Raw genomic sequence first — 27254 nt, 5'->3', positions numbered from 1 at the left:
TGAGGTACATGGCATCTTTATTCTTTTGGCTTTAAAAAACAGTCTTGTGCATGCAGCCCCATTATTCACTACAAGCATAATGCATACATTATAAAAGATGGTGTGTCTGTGCAAACAAAACATTCATTATTTGTAAATATATCACATGCATATACATGTCATATACTGTTTGCATATAAATTATACACAGATAATGAATGCTTTTATTACATGCATAATGAGCCAGTGTGACATTTATAATATACTTAGCATTGCAATTTAAACATGTCATGTGGTCTCTGCAGAGGGATCATGGAAAAAAAGGAAAATCATGACGAGATGAAAAAACACATATATAAAAATGTAAACAAATGTAAGTGTCCATGAAGGATGTGTTAAATTCCATGCATTCCATGCACTGCCACAATCATATCCTGCCTTGCTCACTCGAGATCTGCCCTGGAAATCATTATTTACTCTTTGTGCTATTAGCTTGTCATGAACAATATAAGACATGAGATATAGCACATGTCAATAATAATTATAGTAATAATAATAATAATAACCACAGCATTTCATTTATACATCTCTTTTGCTGGATCACTTGAGGAAGTAGCTGAATAAAAACTGCAGTTTAGACTGTGATACATACCGTCATATAAATCAAAAAACAATTCTTCAAATAAATATTTACAAAGTAAATAGACAAAATGTATATATTACAATATTACTACAATTAGAGAGGAATAGAGTGAAACCAAGGAACTCCCAACAAAATGCATAGGTGCATTTGCTTACACAAAAGGGACAATATAATACATTATGCACATTCAATTATATATATATGTATTTCATGACATACATTGTAAATTTAAACAATATAAACATAATACATAGTAGTACAAATTGTACAATATAGTAAGAAACTCATTTAAATATTGTATGTTTTAGAATTTATATATCTACAGTAAATAATTCATACATATGAGAGCAACATATAGATCAAGCTCTAAATATGGTTGCCATTTCATTGTCCCCTTTAATTTTGTACTTTGCAATACCAGTTTTGGACCCAAAGCCTTCTTGCTGATGGGAGGTATGACCATACACCAGAGAACGCAAGCTTTATCGGGGGGAAAACAAGACATGCTCACAATACAGAAGAATGTCGGTGATGCTTTGTAAAAGAAACACACCCCTCCAGATCAGGTGTCATACAGAGGGCCAAGATTGCTACATGTTGCCTTAAGCTGGACCGTAGTTAAGAATAGTTTATTGTGGGATCGGTCTGTTGTTCTGATCAACATTTTTTGTACTATGTGCAGCTGGCCTGAAACCACTGGCATATGCTCATAGCCTCGAGCAGTTCAGCTTTCCATCACAGAAACCTCACACAGTGTATGGAGAGCCATGGGCTTTCATGCAAGAGATGAACACACAAGTCTCAAGATGTTTCATCTTTTGCACTTTGAAAATTAAAGCATTTTTCCTAAGCTAAAATGTTCCTTATTTTTACAGCACAGTCGCCCCATTGTCAATACCATGTCAAATAGTCTTACATACTGTCAATAACAGATTAAAACAGCTTTTAAATGACATATAATTTAAACATGTACGGCATTTTGAAGACGGACACTGGTTGCAGCAGTGACATTTGAGAGCTGCTGAAGAATACAGAGTTTGCTGACATGAAACAGCCACAGCACTTAGAGCACTTTGGAATGAGCCACCATCATGTTCCTCATATATATATATATATATTAACTGCTCAGGATGTTTTTCCCAAATGCCTAAGAATGCCAGCAACAGTCAGCTTTAATTGCAGCAATCTGCAGGCGCTGTTATTTTGACAGACATCCAAAAGCTAGAAGGGAGTTTAGATGCTGTAACATTTGAGGGCTATGAATTTTTTGCCACAAAAACAAAAGCATGTGGCTCCTTCACTTACTTCCTTCACTTCCCTGGTCATTGTCTTTACATTTCACCTCCTGCTCCCTCTTGTCTTTCACATACTTGTCTTTTTCTGATCCTGTCACACTGTTGCAGGACTGAGGAGACAGTGTGGAAGGGCTTCTGTCCAAGCCCTTGTCCGAGGAGGCGCTCTCGTTCAATTTGTCCGTCGAGCCTTTGTTCGGGGGGTTTTCTTCATCCTCCTCCCTGAAATTAAATAAGCTGGAGCCTTTTTTGACAGTCCGCCGGATCAGAAACCTCCTGAAGGACCTCTGGATGAGAATGGCCGACATGATCTCCTGCTTGCGCCGCAGTGTGGATGTGATTGGCTCATAGGACACCTTGGAGGGATTGGAGGCCATGAAACGTTCCTCCATCTGTCCCCTCAGGATGTCCAGCTCACCACCCTCACCCAGCACCCGCTTGGTGAAGGCAAACAAGATGTCCAGACAGTGAATGCGCTCACCACTCACCATGGGAAGGTCCATGCTAATCAGCTGGACCGTGTTGGGCTTGGCCATGCGAAGAGGCGGGTTCAAAGCATCTGCGAAATCCGACAGTTTGTTGTAGTTGATGAACTGTGTGGCTTTGGAGTCAAACTTCTCCCAAACCTCGTAGAACATCTCAAAGTCGTCCTCTCCCAGCGGCTCGGCGCTCTCCTCCGTGGCCACGCTGAAGTTCTCCAGGATGACGGCGATGTACATGTTGATCACGATCAGGAAGCAGATGATTATATAGCTCACGAAGAACGCGATGCCCACAGCCGGCCTCCCACAGTCTCCTGTGTAACGGCTTCCGGGGTTCTCCTTCTTCGGGTTGCAGTCCGGCTCAGTGTTGAGCACCGGAGACAGGAGGCTGTCCCACCCAGCCGAGGTGGTGATCTGAAACAAGCAGATCATGCTGTTGCCGAACGTCTCGAAGTTGAACATGTCATCAATGCCGTCCTCCTTCTTGACGTAGGCAAAGAAAGACATGCCGAGGATGGCATAGATGAACATAACCAAGAAGAGCAGGAGCCCAATGTTGAACAGGGCTGGCAGTGACATCATCAGAGCAAACAGAAGAGTCCGGATTCCCTTGGCACCTTTGATGAGACGGAGGATGCGGCCAATTCTGGCAAGGCGAATGACTCTGAACAAGGTGGGTGAGAAGAAGTACTTTTCTATCACCTCTGCAAGAAAACAACCTGGAAGAATAGAGGGAAGTGATGAAACTGACAGGGTCCTGCTAAGCCAATGATATTTTATCGTATAGCTCATTTGAAACACAGGTCCACAATCAGTACTTACCAACTACTGAAAGGATGACAACAATGAAGTCAAATACATTCCAGCTGACAGTGAAATAGTAATGGCGAAGTGCAATCATCTTTAAGACACATTCTGAGCTGAACAGTGCGATGAACACCAAGTTAATTGTGTTAAGGACTTCCGTCTTCTCGTCGCTTTGGTCCTCTGTCTCAACCATCATGGTTACCATATTGAGGCATATAAGAACCATAATCAAAATGTCAAAACCCTGCTTGGTAATGAGATCAAAAACAAATCCTTGGATCATGTTCTGGAAAGGAAAAAAAAAACAAGCAGTCTAATTTAGTTTGCATAACAATGTGGATGTTACTAAGAATATGAAGTAACTTACATGATACATGACACTGACCTATGTGTGTGGCATTTCAAAGTTAATATTAAATGCACATTGCTTTACTCTTTCAACAATTTGAACAGATATAGATATTCAGGAGTAGTATGATGCTTAGACACCTTAACACAAGGAATAAAACCAGGCCCGGTGCTTTTTTTTTCACATGCCTTGTATATGGCCTTAAATTGAGAACTTTTCAATGGCAAAATGTTACTACTGACTTACTGATGGTCTAGGAATGGGCTTTTGGGGCTTCTTTGATCCAAGCTTTTTCATGGCATTGTAATACTTCTTTTGTTCTTCAGTCATGAAGATATCCTGACCTCCAAAGTAAAGGGGGAAAACCATACAAGTTAAATACTTGCCACAGATACCGTTATTCTACATTTGTTATTGCAAACATCCAAATCTTTTGTAGAATAAAGGCAATGAAAAGTTTAATATGTTATTGGAGACAAACGTGTTGGAATTGACAGAACCCAAGTGTTTCAAAATAGGCACTACTTGCAACAAGCCTTTTAATGAAAAGCATAATTAGGTGTAGACATCTGTAATTTTTTACTGAAAACTGTGAAGATGAATTCAATTGAATTCTGTGCTTTATTATTGTCAAGTACAGATGAATGTAACAGAACAGTATCAGCAGGGGACATTTGGATTCATGAGCCAGTGCATGCCCTTCAGAAGACTTATCTTTTTCTTCTGCTGATTGAAGTTGTCAATAATGACACCAATGAAGAGATTGAGGGTGAAGAATGAACCGAAGATGATAAACACAACAAAGTAGACGTAAGCTACCATTTTTTCTTCGAACACAGGCTGGTCATTCACCTGCAGACAGACAAGCAAGCAAAACCCACAACATGATTCAACACATAATAAACACTGTGGCCTTATGTCATTGACATGCAAAATCTGCCCGCAAAAACTGAATGCTAATTACATTATCTAATTACGGGGCAAATTCAATTTGGTAGTATCATCGCACACCAAAGTATCAGGTGCCTTCAAATGTGGACTGACGCGTTATGTGTGTGTGAGCAAAACACTTTGTTGTGTTGTGGAATGTAAATCTGTGTTTTAAACCACGGACAGCAATATCTTATTTCTGTGTGGTTAACATCTCAGATATGATCAGTTTAATGTTTACTCCAACAGCTGTCTTGGAAATGTGCAGTAGTGAAAATTAAAGTGAACAATAATCATAACATCATAACACTGACCACCCAGTTATTGAACTGGCAGCGAATTTAACTGAACAGAATATTTTACTTAAGCGATACGGTATATGTACCATATGTGTATTTCGTTTAGTAGATGGGTATAGTATTTTGGCACAATTGAGCCATTGAGGCGGTCCAGGCACTGGGCTCTGTAAAGCGCCTTGAAACAATTTTATTGTTTTATTGTATATAAATCAAATTGAATTGAATTGAATTCCCACATACAGTACAGTGTATAAATGCATTAAAAGCCCACAAAAAGACATGCATTTTATTGCACCATACTCACTCAATTGCAACCACTGATTCTGCTGAATGTTTCGTTTCCCTGTTTTAAAATGCTCTACGTATTTCCATGATATGGCCATTTGTCTATCTGTGCATATTGTCAACACCAACAAATATTTGACTTGTTTCCACTACACATGAATTCATATTCAACATTCTGAGAGTATAAGTGCAAATAGCAATTCTCCTTGACTCTTCCCAAATCAAATAAGTGACCATTATCTTTTAATTTTTTAAAAAAATGAGCCACATAAGCAACTTACTGCACGCGAGTCTACAGCAGCATACATTATTGGCATCCAGCCCTTATACGTTGCCTTGGGACAGAGAAAGAAAAAAGCAATAATTAAAAACACTATGGAATGTGGCAAACAATTAGTCTGATCTATAACCTTCTATAGATCAGTTCTAATAGTAACAAAATGACGGGATGCATTTGTGTTGTTGTATTTACACCCAATACACAGCACTGATGAGAGGCACTGAAAACAGAGCCAAATCTGGTTCTGGTTCATTGTGAGTGCACTAAGGCCAAACCACTTGGGCTGCAACAGGGTCGTAGAGGTGGAGTGGGCGAGAATTTTTCTTGACTTTTATCCTTGACAGGTCAGGATTAAAAGTGGATCAGTAACAACAAGGAATCATGGCAGTTTGTCTAATTGGGTTTCAAACAACATTATCTGTTTGTAAGTTTGATGTAAACTCAGTGTTCAAAATACTCTACAGGCAAAAGATGTTTGCAACTTTTGAAATGTAATGTAACTTATGGAGGAAGCCACCCTTTAATCCCTTTAACCCTAACTCGCAATCATATCTTTAATCTACATTGCCTATGCTGATAGTATACAAACAAGTTTCAACAAAATGTAGCTCCTTTACAGTGTCAGGATGGACATAGTCCAGTTGCATCCCCATTACAACCATTATTTTACTGTCAGGATATGAGCAGAGAAAACCACGGTTGCAGTACTCATACCTGATTACATCTAATGACTGCTAAGTTGTCTTGCTCAACTTTTTGACCCCCCCCTAGAACACCATTTCTGGTAAATTACTGTGACATTGAAAAACCTTACCACTTGCAATAAGGCCAAGTAGCCAGCAGCTACATTGTCAAAGTTAATCTTGACGTTTTTCCAAATAGCCCCATCTGTCTTGTTGCACTCTGATTTGTTTGCAACTATTTCTCTGGGAAATATGTCTCCTGTGGTAGCATTGGCACAATAATGGTATTTTCCGGCAAAGAAATTGACTCCCATGATGCTAAAAATTAGCCAGAAGATGAGGCAGACCAGCAGGACGTTGAAGATGGAAGGAATTGCTCCCAGCAGAGCATTCACCACCACCTAAAGGCAAAAGAATATATTATTTATTGTAATATTTTAACACTGATTTCCGTGACAGTGATACATTATTTTTTTTAGTTTAGACATTAGTTAACTCAAATAGTCTGACTCGGTTGTGGTGAAAATAGGAAAACACAAGAGTGAAGTGATATACTGCCAGTGTACAGTACATATCAATATCTGCACGACACAAGAGTGAATTACAGCACACACCATTGACAACTAAAGCAAAAACAACAACAGAGGAAAGTATTCGGAAAAAAGATGAGGAAAAGATGAGGGAAAGTCATATGCCTAGGTCACTGTTAAGGTGTTTACTGTGTGTAAAGTTAAAGTGAGACAACAAAGCAGAAAAAACCTTGTAGAGGCACGGTGAAGTCACAAAATTTTGTTAACTGCAAATGAAAAAAAAATGACACATGAAAAAAAAAATCATGTTAAATCCACGCCTGGTAAGCAACACCAAAACTCAGTACAGTTTCAGAGGAGACGTAGAGGTAGAAGAGACCATAGATAGATAGATAGATAGATAGAGAGAGAGAGAGAGAGAGAGAGAGAGAGAGAGAGAGAGAGAGAGAGAGAGAGAGAGAGAGTGTGAGGCGAGATAACGAGAAACATCAATATAACTGCAGAGAGAAGAGAGGCGAGCATGCAGACAGGAGAATCCAGTGACTACCACGTGAGGACAGGCCACTGTCACAGCAGCTCTGGAAACTTAACCCACCAAACATGCAAACATTTCATCAATAGGAAACACATTGATTTCCTCCCGACACCCCTCCCCCACCCCATTACATAAACTGAGGTATCTGCATGCTTACTGTAGCCACAACTGCTCCATTATAGCTATTCAGTAGGATGAGGGAAATAGTCTCAAATAAACCTGCAGCCAAGTCTATAATTTTCCTTTTGTCATAATTAAAGCTACTTTTTTTCAGACTGTTGACTGACGATTATACACATACTCTTTCGGGCAGATGCCAAAACAAGGCTAGGTCTTGCTAAATTCAGGGGCCAGTGATCAGTTGTGTAGACTTTAAAAGAATGGGTAGGTCATTAAGTCATGTCGATTCAATTGGTATACAATGATTACATTCCCCCTGACAGTGATTTTTATTCTCAAAAAGCTCAGGTCTTTTTCAGGTCTCAAAAGCTCTGAAAAAAGAAGACATTTGGCCAGAGAAGGATGGCAGGGTGAGGAAAAGCATTGTAATTAATCACACATGCACATGCTTGCAAAAAACGACTATGACTGTGTACGTGTGTGTGTGTGTGTCCTTTCATTTGGGTGTTTTGTGTCTGTATGTCTGTGTGAGTGCCATAGATTCAATGGCTCTTACCCGCATGCCCTCGAAACGTGACATGGCTCTGAGGGGCCTTAGAGACCTTAGTGTCCTCAGGGACTTAATTGCACCTTGATTGTACTCCAGAGCGTTGGCCACCATGCTGATTATAGAGATCTGAAGACAAAAAACAACCCAAAGGACATTAAAAAGGACTTAGACAATGTTTTGTCGGCTCTCAACTCTCACTCAGATAGATTCCATCAGATTAAATCAGATAAAACACAACGTTGTGAAGAACAAACTTGAAAAAAAGCATCAGGCAGCCTTTGCTACATTGTGGCTGAGTTGTCTGAGGCTGACCCTAATGTAAAGTCAGATATGGCACGTGGAGAGTACAGAAACTTACATCAACTATAATGAAGTCCAGCCAGCACCAGTAGTTGGTGAAGTATCTGACAAATCCATAGGCCACCCACTTTAACAACATCTCCAAGATGAATATATAGGTAAATACTTTATCGGCGTATTCCAGGATAAGCTTTATCGTTGGCTTCTGGATATTGTAGATGTCTTCAAATGCCTGATTGGGAAAAATCAGAATGATGACCAGTAGATTACTAGATTAGTAAGCAACCATTCATGGGACAGTATATTTACATATGGATAATAATGTATGAAAATGCAAATTAGTAAACTAAAATTCAATAACAAGAAACTTGCCCATCTAGTCAAATATCTCAACTGGTGTAGAGATATTTGTTAATTTGTTAAATACACAGTTGTTAAATACACAGTTAATTATAATTACACTATTAATTTATAACAACAAAAAGATATATGACTATATACACAATACATGCTTGCAAATGCATAGTCAGACTTTTTCATTGGGCTATGGGAATATCAAGGCTTTGGTACTAGGCATATGTTTCTTTGCAATTAGACTATGCACATGCAGAATGTTGCGCTTAAGTCGCCCAAGCAACATTTCCTTTACCCTCTTTGGCTAAGCTGCCCCTCTGGAAGAAATTGATTGATAAATAATTATTTTGGTTTTGTTTCTGCTAATAAGCCATTCAATAGCATATCGTTGCTGAAGTTAGATCAGTTAGATGTTATAGAACCTTGCTACCTACAAAGACATACCTTGAAATTTTAACAACCTCAAAATGTCTAGGTGCATCCCTGATTAGACCTACAGTATATCCAGCTATATTGTTTGTCAAACAAAAGTTATGCTAATTGCAAAATTGAAACCTTGCCTAAAACAAGTATACAAGGAAGTACACATTATTGGATGGGAATATTGACCCATAAGAATATTCTACATGACGTCAGTCACTCACAAGTGCACCACTGCTGAGCACGATCATGAAGATGATGAAGCTTTCAAACCAGTCATGTTCAACAATTCTGAAGCATGTCCTTCTTAGGGTCCACCATGACTTCCAGAAACCTTTCTCTATGTCAACACGGCAGCAGGGGAATCTCTGGACACAACCTGATATGCAAGAACAGAACAAAAAATATATATAATAACGCATGCATGGCAATTCTCTTTACTTATAACCTCATTGTAAATTGACATGCATTATTACTAAGTTCTCATTGGTTCCTATAAAGATGTAATGAAAAAAAATGTATTCATTTAGCAGATGCTTTTATCCAAAGCGACTTACAAGGATGTATACACATTTTACATTTACACAGGAGCAATTAGGGGTTCAGTGTCTTGCTCAAGGACGCTTCGACAGGGAATCGAACTAGCAATCTTCTGATAGCAACCGACTTCTCTACCTCCTGTACCATTGTCGCCCCCCCCCGTACCACTGTCCATCTTTACCTGCTGTAAAACAAGCTTCAGGGTCCATTGACTCCTCCAGCTCCAGGTCCATTGACTCTCCACCGTTACCTCTGAGGTCTACTGTGCTACCCTCTGAAGAGCTGAACTGAGCATCCTCCTCCTCCTCTTCCATCTTCTAGAGCAAACAGGAGATAACAGGATCAAAGCACTGAAACTTAGTATGCTACAGCTTTACTCAAAGTGTGAAACCCTAACCATGGCTGCCATTTGACTGCTAAAATTAAGTATGTCATGATAAAGATAGTACTGATCATTTCTATGGTAAATACTTCATGCACTATGGATCAAAAGTACCCACAGATGTTTGATATGCTAGTGAGCGTGGTGAGGCCTTGGTGAATAATAACTACATATTTGGCAGAGCCCTCTACAACGTTCCATCCAAAGACTGTGGGTAAAATTGATTTGGCTTGTTAATGGCACATGCATTATGAACTTTGCATTCTCATTTCTGTGATACCCGAGTAAGACATGGTGTGATTTCATGTGGCTCAGTATTTTCATGTCTAGTGAAATGAAGTCCAGCGTACCAGCTAGCCACGATACCTTGATGTGTCTCAAAATAGATGACATGAAAACACAAGTGTTCATTCCAAGATGTTGTAGATGTTATAATCACTCCTCAATTATGTTATTTGCATTAGCCAAACAGAATGCTGTGCACTAGCCCATGGGAGGCATTCAGGTTGCTTGTAGTCACCCCCTGAGCAGTTTTTACGTGACAGTGTTATAAAATGACATGACAACCATCCTCCATTTAACTCCTGGTGCTGATGTAGACCTTAAAGGGCGCCTATAATTGAAGGGCTTTTTCTGTGTGAGAATAACTGCCTGACCTGCCTCCCAGGACTGTGCACCAGCAGTCAGCTGTGCATCATGTGACCATGGCTAATGCTAATGCTAATGCTAATGCAGCATGTGGGAATGATGTCAGCATGCGAGTCAAATCCACTCTCACTGCAAACACCTTTAATTAGGTCCAGTAACTGCTTCTGGGTGAAGCAGCAAAAAGAATTTCTTCAAAATGCTGGCTATTTTATTTTATAATTTTTTAATGTGACATTTACTTTGAAAGGTTCCACAGTAAAGGTTGACTACATTTTAAAGGTTTATATAATGTACTAACAATAAAAATAGATGAAATGTAAGTCCTATCAATGTTACACCTCAAACACAACGCAGGTCAGTGCTTTCATCATCCCAGTATGAAATAAAAAAAAAACGTATTATAATAATAATAGTTATAATAATATTATAGTTAAAAGAATACCTATTTATCATCCTGTGTGAACACCTATCCTTGGTGTCAAAACAATGTCCTAACAGTGACCTAATAGTGAATGTCCTAATAGTCTCAGGAACCAAACCAACACAAAAAAAATCAAGAAAAGAATCATAGGATATCAAAGTTATCAAATGACACAAGTACTTCCCTGTCATAGCTATGACAAAGAAGCCTTGCATCATAAAGATAGTAGTAATGTAAATGGATTCGAGACATAAGCTACTGCTTATGAGATGGGGGAAATGGACATATCCTGAGGCAGAGAAATGGAATATTGATATATATTTAAAAAACAATGGGGCAGGCAGTATGCAATATGGTTTGTGGTATGTATAATAAAGGGGTCTTACAGGTCTCCTGTCATTGGACACTGTGAGAGTGTCTCAGACTGCTGCAATTACAAATAGAGTTAAGCAATGTAAGATGCACACTGCAAAGAATGACACCTTGTCTATGGGCAAAAGTACTGCAGTCACATTTGCATATTGTCATAATTCAGGTGTTACACCTCACACAGAGAGACAAGAACCAAACTACACACACACACACACACACACACACACACACACACACACACACACACACACAGACACACACACACACACGCACAGCTAATATATAGCAAAAGTCCCATAAAATGGCTCTGAGCTGCAGCTCATAGAGGATGCACGTGACACATAAGTCTTTCATATTGATTTTGTTATGCATTGTGGTTACGCCGAACAAGTGCTCTCTTTAACTCTTGCCATTAAAATCTACCTGAATTCTTCTTCTTATCCTCCTACCCAATCATCCTTTGCTAGGGAAAATGGTTGAAAGGAAACATCCAACCCTCTGAGGAGGAGATAGCTCCAGCGCACTCTGCCTCAAATGGCAGATAATGTAATCTGGAGACTGAGATTTTCCTGTTTCTAAGGGTTAATAAGGGGTCACAGCAGAAATTAGTGACTCAAGGGATCTGGAATGTTACTGGCTAATAGTGGTTGACTTGGTCATTGGACTGAGTGCTTTGGTGCTGCTGCAGTACTGATGCAACAAATGACTGATACTACACTGCTAAAAACCCTGTGAATGAGGAATTCATATTGGGCATTGTAATGCTAAACCAGCAATCACTCACTTCTAATTAATAAGACTTTTAGATTTTTAGTTAAGATTTTCAATTTAGATTAGACTAGTTTAAAATTAAAACAGTCACAATTTTAAATGAAAACAATCATCAAAACTATAGCTTTGATGATTGTTTTCATTTAAAATTGTGACTGTTTTAATTTGAGGCAGAGTGCGCTGGAGCTATCTCCTCTTCAGAGGGTTGGATGTTTCCTTTCAACCATTTTCCCTAGCAAAGGATGATTGGGTAGGAGGATAAGAAGAATAATTCAGGTAGATTTTAATGGCAAGGGTTAAAAAGAGCACTTGTTCGGCGTAACCACAATGCATAACAAAATCAATATGAAAGACTTATGTGTCACGTGCATCCTCTATGAGCTGCAGCTCAGAGCCATTTTATGGGACTTTTGCTATATATTAGCTGTGCGTGTGTGTGTGTGTGTGTGTGTCTGTGTGTGTGTGTGTGTGTGTGTGTGTCTGTGTGCGCGTGTGTGTGTGTGTGTGTGTGTGTGTGTGTAGTTTGGTGAGTTGCCAAACTACAAAGACCTCATTCAGCCAGTCTCATTTTTACTCACCTCTTTAATGTCATCCTCTATATCAGACGACTGGTTACTGAAATCTTCTGTGTTGAGGTTCTCAAAGTCGGATTCACCTGCAGCTATGGGCACTGAGATAGTCATGTCCGGATTGCTGATGAAAGTCAAGTAGACATCCTCGTTGGACAGGATGTAGTTTTCTGCAGTGTCCTCCAACCCTGTAGCCACTCCATTGCCCTCTTTTATACAGTCCAGGTCTTTGGTGAACTCCACAGTGGTGTGGTTGGATAAGTAGATCCCATTGTCCTTGGGATGGTCGTCCCCGGACTTGACCATGACCAAGGGCTTCTTTGGCTTTTTCTTCCTTATGCAGAGGCTCTGAAAAAAGTGACGCACTTTGAGTTTCACCCAAACAATGCCACTATGAATCCGAGCCACGGCAATCTGAATGTTGTTCGTCTCGCTGTCATCTTCCACGGCTGTCAGGTTGTCCGCGCTGAACGAGCTGAGCAGCAGTGCGAGGAAGAGGTTGAGGACCTGCGGTGTTTCAAAAAAGCACAACACACACACATGTTTGACTCAAAGACATACTTGCGGTGTAAATATGCTTGCTTTCAGCAGTCTTAGAGACAGGTGTCCAACTAACATACCACCAAGTTTCCGATGACCATGACCATCATGAAGACAATGATACACATGACCGGGCCGTGTACCTCCATGCAATCCCACATGGTCTCAATCCACTCGCCACACAACACTCGGAACACAACCAGGAAGGAATGGGGGAAGTCTTCCATGTGCCAGCGAAGTCGACAGTTGAGATCTAATGAGATCTTGCACTTGCACATATTGTAGCTCTTGCCAAACAGCTGCATGCCAACCACAGCAAAGATGAAGACAATGATGGCCAGCACCAAGGTCAGGTTGCCCAGGGCACCTACTGAGTTCCCTATGATCTTGATCAGCATATTCAGAGTGGGCCATGACTTAGCAAGTTTGAAGATCCTCAACTGTGAATACAAATTCATTTTCACAGTTAATAGAATTTGAATAGCCTTAAACACTGCAATGCCATTGTTAGACTTTAAAACCAGTAATGTTGGTATAAAACTGTACGGCCCATTAAAACTGTAAAATAAAAAATATAAAAACAGTAGATAGTCAGTCTATTGGCCGTCAAATCTAATGTTGATTTGGGAGGCTTATCTTACCAATCTGAACGACCTGAGAACAGACATCCCAGATAGATTTGCCAGCCCAAGTTCCATCAAGCTCAAGCTGACAATAACACTGTCAAATATATTCCATCTCTCTTGAAAATAATAGTATGGGTCCATAGCTATAATCTTCAAAATCATTTCAGCAGTGAAGATAGCTGTAAACACCTGTCAATAGAAACATCATCAGTGAAGACATTCAAAAATGAGATAAATTAAGAAAATAAATGGATTCCTTCATTATGACAAATTTAACACTAATTATGCAAGAATCAACTGACAAAAACAAAAACAAGCCAAATATGGAGTGCTTACCAGATTTCCTACATAGAGAACACGTGTTAGCAACTCTGTTCCTGGATGCTGCTCCATTGACATAAACACTGTATTTAGGACGATACAGATGGTAATGGCCAGATCAGCAAAGGGGTCCTTCACAACACGGTAGACGCGTTTCTTGATTTTCACCCATACGGGACAGTCCCAGATGAGAAGAGTTCTGGCAAGCTCAAACCAACATGGATGGCACTTCTGTCTTGCCTCTTCAAGTTCTGTTGCATTGAGACAGTGGGACATTATAAAAAGATGTTCCCTAGCGGTGGACTGTACTAACAAAATTAATCTTGACTTCGGCTAGGAACAGAGAGAAGACATACCTTCCACTTGAGAAATCATACTCGCCACGCTCAGGGCCCTTTGCCTTAGGGCCCGGTCATCTAACAAGTCTGCAGAGCTAGAACCATATCTGACCCTCCTGAAGGAACCTGGAGAATCCTTGGGATGGAGAACAATTCAAAGCACAGTCAGCAGCAAGCATTAGCACATCTTCCAAATGAATAGAAAAGTGCTAGCTCTAACTGTCTGTCTATCCGTCCATCCAAAATACCCCCACACGCAAAGATTCTGAAGTATCTGAAGTAGTACATGTATGCTAACCTTACATTCTCATTTCCCAACCAAAATGCTTTACAAATGTTCTCAATTCTAGCTCTTTGAGATCCATCTATGAGTGAATAAAACACTTTGCATGCTGAAGACTGCATTATTTGCAGTATAACACACAACATAAGGAGGTGGTAGGGGACCACATGGGATAGTCACTGGATATGTTTGATGTAGGGTCAGCAAGAGGTAGTCAACTTCTGTTCCAGGGAGTATACATTAATTCAATAAATTCACACCACCTGAAGAACATATATGTATCTGTATAACATTCTTTTCAGGCATTTACAAAAATAAAACATTCTTATATTAAAACAAAATCAACTAAAAACGTCAATCATATAATCAAATCAATTTAGCAGAACAAGAACAAAAACTATGGTTGTGCAGGAGAAATAAAAGGAGGAAATATCCTTGACATGAAAATGAAAATGTGCAGCTTCCAAAAATGTTTTAGAATGAAAAGGAAATAAAAAGAAAACTGTACCATTGATTTCTATGATACATCATATTCTTGTATTCTTTTAAACTAGTGTTTACTATATTTCAACAGCTAAGTTACTGTAATAATAAAGTTCTACTCACATCTACGCCCTGCCATCTCATCACATGACAGTATCAAACTAGTATGCATTGGATAGCAATTACTAATTATAGTACTAAGGTTGATATCACTATGTCATTCACTTGAACCTGAAGGAAATTATGCAACATTCAGGGTTACAATGATCTATTCATTCTACATTCAGTCAAGAAATATTATACAGTTGGGTGACAAATGTCTAATCTAGTAACACTGTTACCACACACCCTCTTCATCTAAATTCAGCTGCATGGAAATGTTCCTAGCACCAAAATGTTTTGTGGACATCTGGATACTGTGTTTAAAAAAAAAAAAAAAAATTAAAATCCGATGGTAAAAAGAACAGAAACAATAACAAAGGAATCCAAAAACGGACATCGGAAATGAACTCCATCACCACCTTTCTTGCAGACATGAGGTCATGACGACTGACAAATACATTTGGCTCTGCATAAGCCCATAAAAACACAGGGCCTTACTTCACCACCAGACGAGGGGCCGTCTATCGTCACCACTGGCACCTGAAGGCAATGGGGTGAGGAGGGGAGCGATCCCCCAGACGCCCCCCCGAGGGACACTAGCCGGTGGCTGAAGCGGGGCCTCTGCGGCAGAAAGAGGGAGCTGCGTCGGCTGCCCTTGTCAAAGGGGCTGTGCTCGTTGTCGGCGAAATCACTCTCATTGAACGCCCCGCTTCGGAAGCTGAAGACGCTAGCCCGGCTGTTCCGTCTAGGTGAGAAAATGGATCCTTGGAAACTCAGGATCGACTGGGAGAGAAAGACATGCCTCAGTCTTGGATGAATATTGCAAAAGGGAAGGCCCACATCTGATGTTGACTGGTGATTACGGTGAAACTGATGACAATGACTAGGATGAGGATAATGATGATGATGAAAATGTGATGAAAAGAATCAAATGGTGATGATAATGAATGGTCATGGTACCCATACTAATGCAAAAAATGTCTTAAAGATGGCAACAGCAAGTAAATGCAGATGCTTTCCCACTGATGATGATGATGATGATGATTGAAAAAAGAGAAGACCAATAGAAAGTAATGATGACAATAACAAAATAGATGATAAAAACAATGTTATCTATGATGGAATTTAAGATGAAAGAACTGAAATAAAACCATATATAAAAGTATACTGACAGCATGTGATAGATGTAAAGAAAGAGCAATGTCAATGGAAAAAAGGCACAATCTTGGTGTTTGAAGAGACATCATGGTAATTGTTATTAATATCTACAGTGTCTATAAAAACTTTCAATGACATGAAGAACAATATGTGAACATCCATTCACCCACTGATCACCTGTCACGTCATGTTCCTGCCCTACCCAGTCCAAGTGGCAAACAGCAAAAACGGGCACTCTAACCTGATGTGGGGATGAATGACGCTCCTTGTACGAGAGGCGACTGCCGTCCAAGTAACGGAAAGCGGGCCTTTTGACGCTGTCCTCTCCTGATTCAGAGTTCGGCGACCGCTCACTGCCGCCCCTCTCCCCATCTCGGCGCTTCATGCGTTTTTTTCGGTTGCGCCTCTCCTTAGCACTTTTGGAGCTAAGTTTGGAGGCCTCTGAAGATGACTCCGACAAGCCCTCGTTCAACTCTACACCATCGCTTATTATTTTGGTCATGACCTGTTACGCAGGAGTGAGCCAGATACACAGACACGCAAATCACAGTAAGATCTAGTCAGTAAAATGTGATTGATGATTTGAAGTATTATTTATCGACCGACCGATCTATGCCAATTTAGTTTAGGGAAATATGGCCAATACTGTATTCTTTTCAGTCTGTTTCAAACCAATTGTAATACGGTTCATGTTTCAGGAACAACAAGCTGTAAATATTGTCCCCTGCCAGTATATTTACAAATATGATTGATTACTTAAACCCCTGATGCCACTATCAACATAGGCTGGTGCTATCAGTCAACAGCAGTGTCATTTTCCTTTAGCTTGGAAAAAAAAATTTTCAGTACAAATTATGCTCGTACACAGTAGATCAAGATATTCTCTGTTTGACTGTAACTTGTTCCATACCATACTCTCCTCCTGTTGTCTTCTTAACTGCTCCAGCATAGCCTGGAACTCCATCTCCGCCTGCAGGGCCTCCTCTATGGTAGCCTGGTTCTGCTCATCGTAGGCCATGGCAACCACAGCCAGGATCAGATTCACCAGATAGAATGAGCCCAAGAAGATGACGAGGACGAAGAACATCATGTAGGGCTTTCCTGCCGTCCTGAGGGTCTAGAGACAAACACCCAGCAGAACACCTGCCATTTACAAGCCTCAAAAACTCTTCCTGCCCAAGCTCAATTAAGCCATGACTGTGTTCTGGTGAAACTACAACAATTTACATGCATTCAAAAACTGGCCAGCTCTGAGAGAAAGAGAAAGGCCTTGAGTCTCTTTAAAGAATACAGGCACTTCTGAGATCTCTACTGTGTGTCCTAATGAAAAGTCATTGAGAAGTATATGATAGAGTGGATCTTTGGACATGAACCCTGCAATGTTGTGTGTTCACATGCTAAGTTCATTATCCTCATTGTTATCAGCTCAGCCATTTGTCAACCACAGAATAGGCTGAGCTTTTACCAATTAAGTACTCAACTATAAGCTTTTTTGCTTTGAGAACCTCTGTGTGGTTATCCTTTTCATTACATACAAAACGGTTGCTCTCAAGTTAAACACACCTGTTCACTATAATAATGGGTTTGTACAAGGCATTGACAATAGCACTTGTACGAATAGCCTATATGAAAGCTATCCAAGACAAAAGGATGCCCTCCGTATTATGTAGACCAGCCCTAAACTTCATCAAAAGCACCAGAACAAACTGCACACAAATCATCCTTTGAAATAACCTTCTCATCTAAATGAGTCAGGCAGCTAGTCCACACACCTGCTGGTAGAGGCGCTCCCAGTAGTCCTGTGTCATCAGTCTGAACAGAGACAGGAAGGCCCAGCCAAACGTGTCAAAGCTCGTGTATCCGTAGTCTGGGTTCGGACCCACTGCTAAACACATATATCCCTCTGGGCACTGCCTGGAACAGATTAATTTACAAATACTTCCTCTGTTAAATCCTGGGTCTCTGCACGCACACGTGTATGAAACGGAGAGACAGGCTATATGGGCACAATGTATCATCCAGCGGGTTGTTGGAGTCTTACCCAGCACCACTGCTTGTGTCATTGCTTAATCCACACAGCAAGGCATCCTTTTGATTTGGGGCAAAGTAGTAGTTTTCTGGAAAAAATGCAGCAGAAGACAGGACTATAAAATGTATCCCTGTGAGAATTGTCAGAAACAGTTATACAGCAGATAATGCCAAAAAGAAAAATGACTTTGGTGATACACATACACAAAAACACAAAACAAAACAAAACAAAAAAGACACCTATAAAGCCTATAATATAGGCAGTTTGTACATGACGTTAAGGTCTGTGGACAAAAATACACTTTTAGTCTTTTAACAAGTCGTACATGGCCAAAAAGCATCTGAAAAAAAAATGTCCGCATGTCTCATTATGACTGCAAACAATAGATAAACAGAAGATTATCCACATCTGACCTCATTGAAAGTACAATTATGTTCATATTTGCTCTGTATTACCATGTTTTATTTGTTTCATTCAATCATGAATCCAAATGAATGTCTTTCAATCATGCTCACCTTTATCAAGTGTAATAGTTTTCGTCATGTTTTCTATCAGGATTTTTGATTCGGTGTAATTGGAGGGGTTCGGCATTCTCACACATTTTTGCTTTAAATTGCCCATGAAGAGTTGCAGCCCGATCAGAGCAAAGACACTTAAGCAGAAGACGGTGAGAATCATGACGTCAGCCAGCTTCTTCACTGACTGTATGAGTGCTCCAACAATAGTCTTCAAACCTGTCGGATGAAATGGAGCAAGTTACACATAGTGGGTAAACTGCATTCCAATCAGGCTCTACATGTGAGCCTCTGACAAATGGACATGGCAATACACTTCATATATATATATCACTGTGTACTTCATCATCCCATTAAAACCGGTAATATTACAGTCATTGGCAAAAGTTGAAGATCACTCTTGAGAAAATTAGCTTTCTTCTTCTGAACGCAGCGATTGCATCAGAAATGAAACTAATTGCATGAGGTGGCGTCACCCTTACGTCGGCCTATTGTAGTCGCTTTTCAATCGAACACCACGCAGTAAAAACACGCCATTATGCAGGCAGGAAATGAGTGGTCTGAAACTTTTGTCCGTGACTGTTTATGTAAAATGTGTATTCAAATATATGCTACAATAAGTACATTATACAATACAGTACTCTATTTTCAGGGTACAACTGCAGTGCAAAAGCGCAGAGAAGAAAGAGGTGTATATCTAATAATTGAACTATATGATGAAAACTACCTTAGATTAGAACCAGTGGGACAAATCACAAACATAGAACCAAGCAAAGTGAGGGGAAGAAAAGAACTGAGCACTACCCATGCAATCGATCATCCTGGCTGGCTTTGGATGCTCAGTACCTCATGCAAACGAAAGTGAATGCCATTCTCAAGGCTTAATATGTTAGTTATATAATACAAGATTGAGAAAAAATGCAGATGAAAATCAAAAAGAATTTGAGAAAAAAACAAAAAAAAAACAGATGATGATTCTTCCTCACTAAAAAAACCCCACTTGTTTCTTGCTTTGGCTGTCTATATAGCTGAACTAACGCTTGGTAGGTGGTGACTGGGGCGTGGGGGTGGGGGGTGTATGTGGGGGGAAGGGGGCTGGTTAAGGCTGACTGGCTATTCTGTCACCCTTCAGCCTTTCACCTGGCTCTCACCTGGGACGACTGATATAGTTTTGAGGGCTCGTAGCACCCTGAATGTTCTTAGTGCAGTCAGTTTGCCCAGGTCCACAAACTCTGTCACATATCTGCGGGAAAGGGAGGGAAGGGGTTGGGAGGGATACAGATGCAGTGGCATGAAGGACAGGCAGCAGTCAGAGGAGGAGACGAGGAGACGAGGAGGAGAGCAGACACACACACCGCAGGCCGGGGCAGCACACCATCTGTCTGCAGCCACTGCTTACCTGGGATTACTGAAATAGTTTTCAAAGCCCTCAATACTCTGAATGTGCGGAGAGCTGAAACTTTGCCTAGGTCTACAAACTCTGTTACATACCTGTAGGATCAAATTGCAGAGTTATAGAACAGTTGGAGACTCTAGAACAGCATGCACTTCCCAGACTTAGGACTTTCCATATATAAAATATATATATATATATATATATATATATATATATATATATATATATATTCTACAGCTCTCGGTGCATTTTTAAACAACTAACATATTCTAAGACAAATGGCGACTTGAGCATGCATACTTACGCCATGACAATAACACAGAAGTCCAACCAATTCCATGGGTCTCTTAGAAAGGTAAACCGGCCCACACAAAAGCCCCTTGCCAGAATTTTAATGAGGGATTCAAAAGTGTATATTCCTGTGAATGTCCACCTGCGACAATGCAAGAGAGGTAGGCTATTGTGTAAGAAAACAACACGCTGAATACCTAATATGTTGATGGGTGAAATTATTAAAATATTAAATATAAATACTACAGCTTTGATGTGGAATTGCATCATGCACAGTGCACATGCAGGTTGTTTGAGAATACTTACTCCACATTCTTTGTCCATTTTTTTTCTGCCTGGGTCATAAACCCACAGTTGGTCAAGATAGTGCACATGATCAGAAAACTAAACAATGTAAACAATCACAGTTAAGGAAAAGCATTCATAAGAAAATGAATATTCACGTTTTCAAAAGCATTTGGCAAGCATCTAATTTCTGGCATTAGCTGTGACTGTTGTAAGCACTTTGTTCTACTTAAGTTTTACACTAAACAAGAATTTTTCACATCACTGTATACTGTAACATTCCATGTAAGTGGCATTTGGAAAAGGATATCGATGCACCAAAATTTTGATAGCTAATCTCCTAATAGGGTTGAAGGGGCTTAAAATAAACAAGGCAGGTTCGGCATTGAAGCGGAAGATCGTCTTCCCTTTGTTCAATACTATAAAGGTCTGCAAAGAAAGAGCAGAAGGGTCAGAGGAAGATATGGTACAGGCCCACACACACACACACACACACACACACACACACACACACACACACACACACACACACACACACACACACACACACACACACACACACACACACACACACACACACACACACATACACACAAAGATGAACAAATAAATGCATCTCAACAACACAATTGAGGAACTACATGTACACTTAAACAACAATATAGCAGTGAATTGAAGAATACAATGTTTACTGCAATACTGAAAGATGGGGCACGCAGGTTCATAGATTCATCTTATTATTTTCATAGATGACATACCACCCTGTCAAGTCAGCTGTAACAAACCATTATACAAGTCCAGGTGAAGGAAAATTAAGGACACCAGAAATCCTCTTTGTCTCTATCTGTGTGTGTGTGTATGTGTGCGTGTGCGTGTGCGTGTGCGTGTGCGTGTGCGTGTGCGTGTGCGTGTGTGTGTCTTCACTGATAAAAATAACTTTAGGTTGTCCCATAATGCTTGCTTTGTTTGCAACAACTTTATAATCTCACACGGGAAGTAATTATCAGCATCCTGAATCAGATGATAATTATCACAGTAATGGGGAGAGGCAGGAAAAAAACACCAAAAGGACAGCTAGTAATTGTGCAGCCAGTGGGCAATTATGCAACGAGTGACCGGCCACGGTCGCTGCACCAGAGACCAATCCGCCATTAGTAAGGACAAATTGATCCGAGCCAGCTTCCTCTCGTGGACCAATCAAAAACCAACAACACTCACTTTTTTGTTGCCGTAAAAAGGGTCCATGTCCTCCAGAGGCGTGGACACCAGTTCTTGGGGTACGTCCCCGTATACGAAGGGCAGGGTTTTTCCCGCCTCCAGGTCTCCATTGGGTTTGGGGATGGTCGCTTCATCTTTGGCTCGCTTGTCTTTTGGCTTCTTTGGCCCTTCGTCTTCAATGCGCTTCTTGATAGCCCTGAGCGACTCGCGGCTAAACGGGCGGAAGCTGTCTGGTCCGGGTGGCAGAAGCATCTGTGCCATGTTGTCATCATGCACCTTCAGCGAGTCCAGCTAGCCTCCTGCATCAGAGAGGGCTGCGAAAGGGGAAACAGAGAGAAAAGAGAAAAAGAGAAAGAGAAAGAAAGAGGGAGTGAGAGCAATAGAGTGAAAGAGTGAAGAGAGATAGGAGGGGGGGGGGGAGTACTATAATTAGCTGCTGAAATATTGACTGGATGTCACTGGTTACAGAGGTATCTACTGAAAACAACTGCATGACTCTCTGGCTCTGTGATACCACACTACTTTATTGCCTTTTTTTCAAGGTTTTTCAGGCAAAACAAACAGAGAGCCCAGCACTGCCCACTGATTCTGCCACGTGCAGAATGAAACCAACAGCTCTTAGCACTCTTAGTTCCGTGGTTCAGACTGAGAAATTCAGCCGTCATTTCTGAGACACAGACAGGCCATAGCGAAAATGAGGGAGACAGAGATGTTCTGCTATAATCGCATCACTGGACAAATGGGTTTACCGAAACACTTACTGAGAATCTCGGTGGATTCAATTTCTCCACTGACAGCATTCTCAAGAAGCCCACCAGCAAATCATGTTTCCACATGTACTATAGTCCTACTGTCTGCTCAGGGCTATTTTCTAAAACAGAAGAAAATCCTTTCTTATTTTGAAAATCCCGATTTGATTTGTTGCACAGTCTATCTGATTTGTCTCTTACGTCGTAGAGTATACTTTATGAATGGCTACACAAAATACTTTATGAATGGCTACATAGAGGTATTTTCTAGAAAAGAAACACTTAAAGTGTTTAAAATGGGATCAAGTCTTTAAGGCAGACAGAGACATTATAAGGGAGGACACAAATCACTAAGGGAGAAATTAATGGCGGAATGGAGTCTGCAATGCAAAAGATGGCGGATCTGAAACTGGAAGTCACGCCCTGTATTATAAAAAGCCAATCAGATTGTCGGAAAAGGCATAACTGATGTTTCACCTCACCTGAACATTCTGTTCATTTTAAATGTTACTATAGCAACAGCGGCACAGCAAGATTGTGCACATGCACAGTAAACAAATCAACCCAAACTTTTTTAGCCTTAAGTTAGCGACTATGGAAACATTGTTTAGGCTGCCTACAGTATGTCTAGTTTAAATGGTGATTCAAGTTATGTACTTTTAAGATCTCTCCCCATTCATTTAGATAGGAGCCTGATCTTGTTGCCTGAAATTGCCAAGATAGCTGATAAGTGGCAAGACTTGCCTATAAGGACCTTGAGGCAAAGCCTGCAATTTGGTTTTAGTTTCATGAAAGATTGTTAATATTTGAGCTCAATAGGCAATCAAACTAGACGTACCACATGAGTCTAAGCAAAATGTGCGAACTGGTAGTAATGAAAGGTTGAATGTCACTCCACAAATGAAGGGTAATGGGCTAGGGTGATGCACTTCCTAGAGTCGAGCTTGCTATAGACCTTTTCAAGCTATTGTCCAAAAAGTGTTCGGACCCTACCCCAATTCAGGGGGCATTAGCACGAGGGGCAACGCATACCTAGGGACACAGACCTTATATTGTGTTTCAGACATGTGGGGCTACAAGCACACCAGGTTTCATGTGGATTGGTGAAGTCCAAGAATATGAAATCGTCGACCAAGAATTGGTGGCAAGAAAACTTTGACAACATGACCCCCTGCTAGAAAAACTCCTCATCTGTGATGGCTGACATTTTGAGAATGTCACATCTGTTTGAGCGTTTCAAATGGTCCTGTAGCTCTAAAGCATCTACATTTTCATGGACAGCTGTAATGAAGTCCCGAAAATCAGGGGGGGGGGGGCAGAAGTCATGAGGATTTCCGTCCTGGTGCTGTTACATCATCAGACAGCAACAGGACAGGGTGCCTCCTCTGCCTTTTACAGACCAAATACTGCTCCACCACAGTGCTACACACATGTCACTATGGCAAAATGGTATTTCCAATGCCCTCACATCGAGTAACACCTCTACTTAATGCTCCCAATGTTTCGGCTAATTCCCTGAAACCTCATGAACTAAAAGGAGACTAAATCAGGAACTGGTTGCTGATTTTCTAGTATCTATGGTGTTAAAACAAATAAATGTACAAAATGTAATTTTTACCTCCCTGGGCAGAGTGTTGTCAATGGCTCAAATGCTTCCAGTATTTTGTAATCATTTAAAAGATTGATTTGCCCGGGGAGTAGATAGAGCTAAAAAAATCCAATGCATCAAGCCAAAACACACATCTCTCTGCTGTCAGCCAAACATCACAATGCGTAATCTGTCTCATTAACTTTAAACCTCTTATGCTCATGTGCGCCCTATTCTAAAAAAAAAAATTCTGATAGAGGTCAAGTAAATAAAAAAACAACAAAATTGTATTATTTTCTAGGGACTAAGTATGTACTAAGCATGAAGTGCCGGTATGAATTGGTGACATGCAGTTTCTTTGTCCTACAGCCTGACTATGCTTAACTACAGGAAACCTCAGTATCTTTTCTATCGTTAACGGTACTCATACCACAACCATATCTATGCATGCATATCTTGTGTACATAAAAGAATGACTTATCAATTTATCCAGTAGATGTATCATAACAACAAAAGACACACTGTCGGGAACACTCTCTGTGTCCACATGTGTCACACTTTAGGTAAGACCTTGGGCTGTCAGCTGTAGTGGTACAGTAAGCTGACAATACCATGCCACCTGCATCTATATGTCAGTAACAGTAATAAATTAAAGGTATAGGAATAAAAGTAATTTTATTCCTAATTAAATATTTTGATATACGATTAAATTCAAGTTTTTTATCTGTGCCCCCGTCACGGCTGCTGTCCATATTTCTGAACCGTCCACCACAATGATGGTGTTTTCTTGCACCAAAAGCATTAAAAAGGACTGGGGAAGGCACATCCTACTGTACAGCAGAGAAGCTTGGTGTGGACATTTAAGTGAAAGCGAGAAGCCTTAATAGAGCACTTTACTGAGGATCTCAGACACACTCCCCTCCTTTTTGCTAATGGATTGAGTCACTGGTGTGCATTTGTGTCTCTTGCCAAGATGCCATTTCTGTAAACACCTCTTTGACAAGGTTTTGACAGCTTTTCGCAGTCAAAGAGATGCAACAAGTTCTGAAAGGAAGAACTGCTATACAGCTTTGCTCCCACATGCAGTTTTACTTTTCAGGCCCACTGTGATGTGTCACCTGTTGGTCGGTATCTCATGTTTAAATCAGGATGAAAACAGTGTCCCACATACAACATATCCAAGCCTCGGGTTTAATGAAGGCTTTGGTAAAAAAAAAATCTGTCAGCAACCACTGTTTTTTTTATAGGTAACCAAGAGTGACTGCCACCTAGAAGTATAGTTTTTTGGTTTAATTTACAAGAGGTGGATCAATGTATCCACTTAATACACTGATGCCCTCTGTTGGGACATCCTGATCGGATTTGTACAACACAAATTAACACTACCCATCTTTAAAACCGGCGGTGCACTCCCGATCATAAAAAAAATGTTGGCGTCTACCAGACGAAAGGGCGTTGACCAGATCTACTTGACTTACTTGACTTGTGGTAGAATGGTAAAATTGCACTTTCAATAAATGTCCTCTTATCCGTAGTGTGTATGACGCTTTTAGCTAACTTTTAGTCTTGTAATCGCCAATACAAATACTTTAAGACGGGTGTAACCGTCATAATTGCAAATTGTTAGCTACATTTTGCCAATACGAAGCTATATCTTCAAAAGACAATACTATAATCATTTTAAAACATCAAGATGTAGCCCATGTGTCGGTTTTTTTATTGGCCAATTCGAAGTTTACAAAGCAGCATAGAAGGACTCTATCGAAGCAATCATCAACACTCCTGGAGTCTACTTACCTGTAGATGACCATTTTTCTGATTATACGTTTACAAAATGGTGGAATTTAATGATTATCTAACAATAATAAACAGTCATTGAAATGTCTCTAAACTATCTAAACTATCTAGTATGTGCTAGATGTCTGTGTACTCAAGATAAAATGCAGCTAATCAATGAACTGTTGTATAGCTACAACCTCAAGTTTGCTCGGCCTATTTGATGATACAGAAGGGGATTATAGGTAGCTCTGGATCCCACCCAAGCATCCCAACTATGGATTACTCACCATGTTCACCCGCAGCAGGTTGCTATAAACCGACGTAAAATGATGTTCAGCGAACACCCACTTAAGTCTTCTTTTTTTCTTCACGCAGATAACGCTGATAAAACTTCAAGCAAAGTAATGTCAGAAAGAACTTCGATATCTACGAAGGTACTGGACGAGAACACAGAGGATAGGAGCAGCGAGTTACCGAGCTAGAGTATACTTAGAGCGCAGCTATCAGCGCTTCCGGTGGTTCATCAATCAGTAGCTGTGATGACGCCCGAGTCTCAGGGGACAGGAGTGGTGTGGTCCCGGCGATTAGGCAGATGTGGAGATGAATTTGAGCATGCACAATCTCAAACGACAAGATCAGACATCCCCTTTCCACGAATGAAATCGTCTCCACGGGGTGCACCTTCTGACGGTCCCAGTATCCAACACCGAAACTTCAGTGCAGCTTGTTAAATCCGATATTATCAGTGGATCTGTATGCATTTTTATTTTCCATTATATGCCGCTATATTTATGTTCTGTTTATGAAATAACACCAAGCTACAGCGGATCTGAGCTTCACAAATAAGTTTCCTGAACAAGACTGCCAAAAACAACAAGCAAAATGCCATCACTGTGTACGTAGTCTACAGCACACAGTCCAGTAAAACTAAAAGATGACCACCCCGACCCATATGGTCAGCTCTGTCCAGGTCAATTTGTTTGTATGCTTATAGGGAGTTCTTATGGCACCT

The 27254-nt window shown here is 40.5% G+C and overlaps 1 protein-coding gene across 3 annotated transcripts; it reads right to left on the bottom strand.

The window, feature by feature from the left end:
- Nucleotides 1-27158, bottom strand: scn1laa (sodium channel, voltage-gated, type I-like, alpha). 3 transcript variants are annotated; one of them, XM_031558436.1, is made up of 28 exons: nt 26530-27158; nt 22127-22440; nt 21219-21337; nt 20930-21016; nt 20637-20765; nt 20336-20427; nt 18937-19155; nt 18434-18509; nt 18165-18306; nt 17303-17509; nt 16634-16897; nt 15721-16017; nt 15436-15452; nt 14385-14482; nt 14044-14279; nt 13723-13896; nt 13162-13521; nt 12551-13048; nt 9560-9695; nt 9063-9217; nt 8123-8296; nt 7771-7890; nt 6161-6430; nt 5348-5401; nt 4267-4404; nt 3799-3903; nt 3219-3489; nt 1-3115 (listed from the first exon to the last, which is right to left on the bottom strand). In XM_031558436.1, exons 2-28 carry the CDS (start codon nt 22385-22387, stop codon nt 1920-1922), a joined length of 5895 nt encoding a protein of 1964 aa, XP_031414296.1. In that variant the 5' UTR covers nt 22388-22440; nt 26530-27158; the 3' UTR covers nt 1-1919. The 3 variants fall into 3 exon arrangements, with proteins under 3 accessions (XP_031414296.1, XP_031414284.1, XP_031414294.1); XM_031558424.1 differs by lacking the exons at nt 15436-15452; nt 15721-16017 and having other exon boundaries at nt 14385-14502; XM_031558434.1 differs by lacking the exons at nt 15436-15452; nt 15721-16017 and having other exon boundaries at nt 9560-9692; nt 14385-14502.
- Between the last annotated feature and the right edge of the window lie 96 nt (nt 27159-27254).

This window comes from Clupea harengus, chromosome 2 (genome assembly GCF_900700415.2).
Source record: "Clupea harengus chromosome 2, Ch_v2.0.2, whole genome shotgun sequence".
NCBI classification, from domain to species: domain Eukaryota; kingdom Metazoa; phylum Chordata; class Actinopteri; order Clupeiformes; family Clupeidae; genus Clupea; species Clupea harengus.
Note: the sequence above shows the minus strand (reverse complement) of the source record. Positions and strands in the feature narration are given on the sequence as shown.

Coding starts and splice junctions, on each gene's coding strand:
- scn1laa (XM_031558436.1), bottom strand. CDS start 22,387: ATGGCACAGATGCTTCTGCCACCCGGACCAGACAGCTTCCGCCCGTTT. Junction 13,522..13,722: donor TTCTCAGGTCGTTCAGATTG/GTAAGATAAGCC, acceptor TTGTATTCACAG/TTGAGGATCTTCAAACTTGC. Junction 7,891..8,122: donor TGGACTTCATTATAGTTGAT/GTAAGTTTCTGT, acceptor TTTTGTCTTCAG/ATCTCTATAATCAGCATGGT.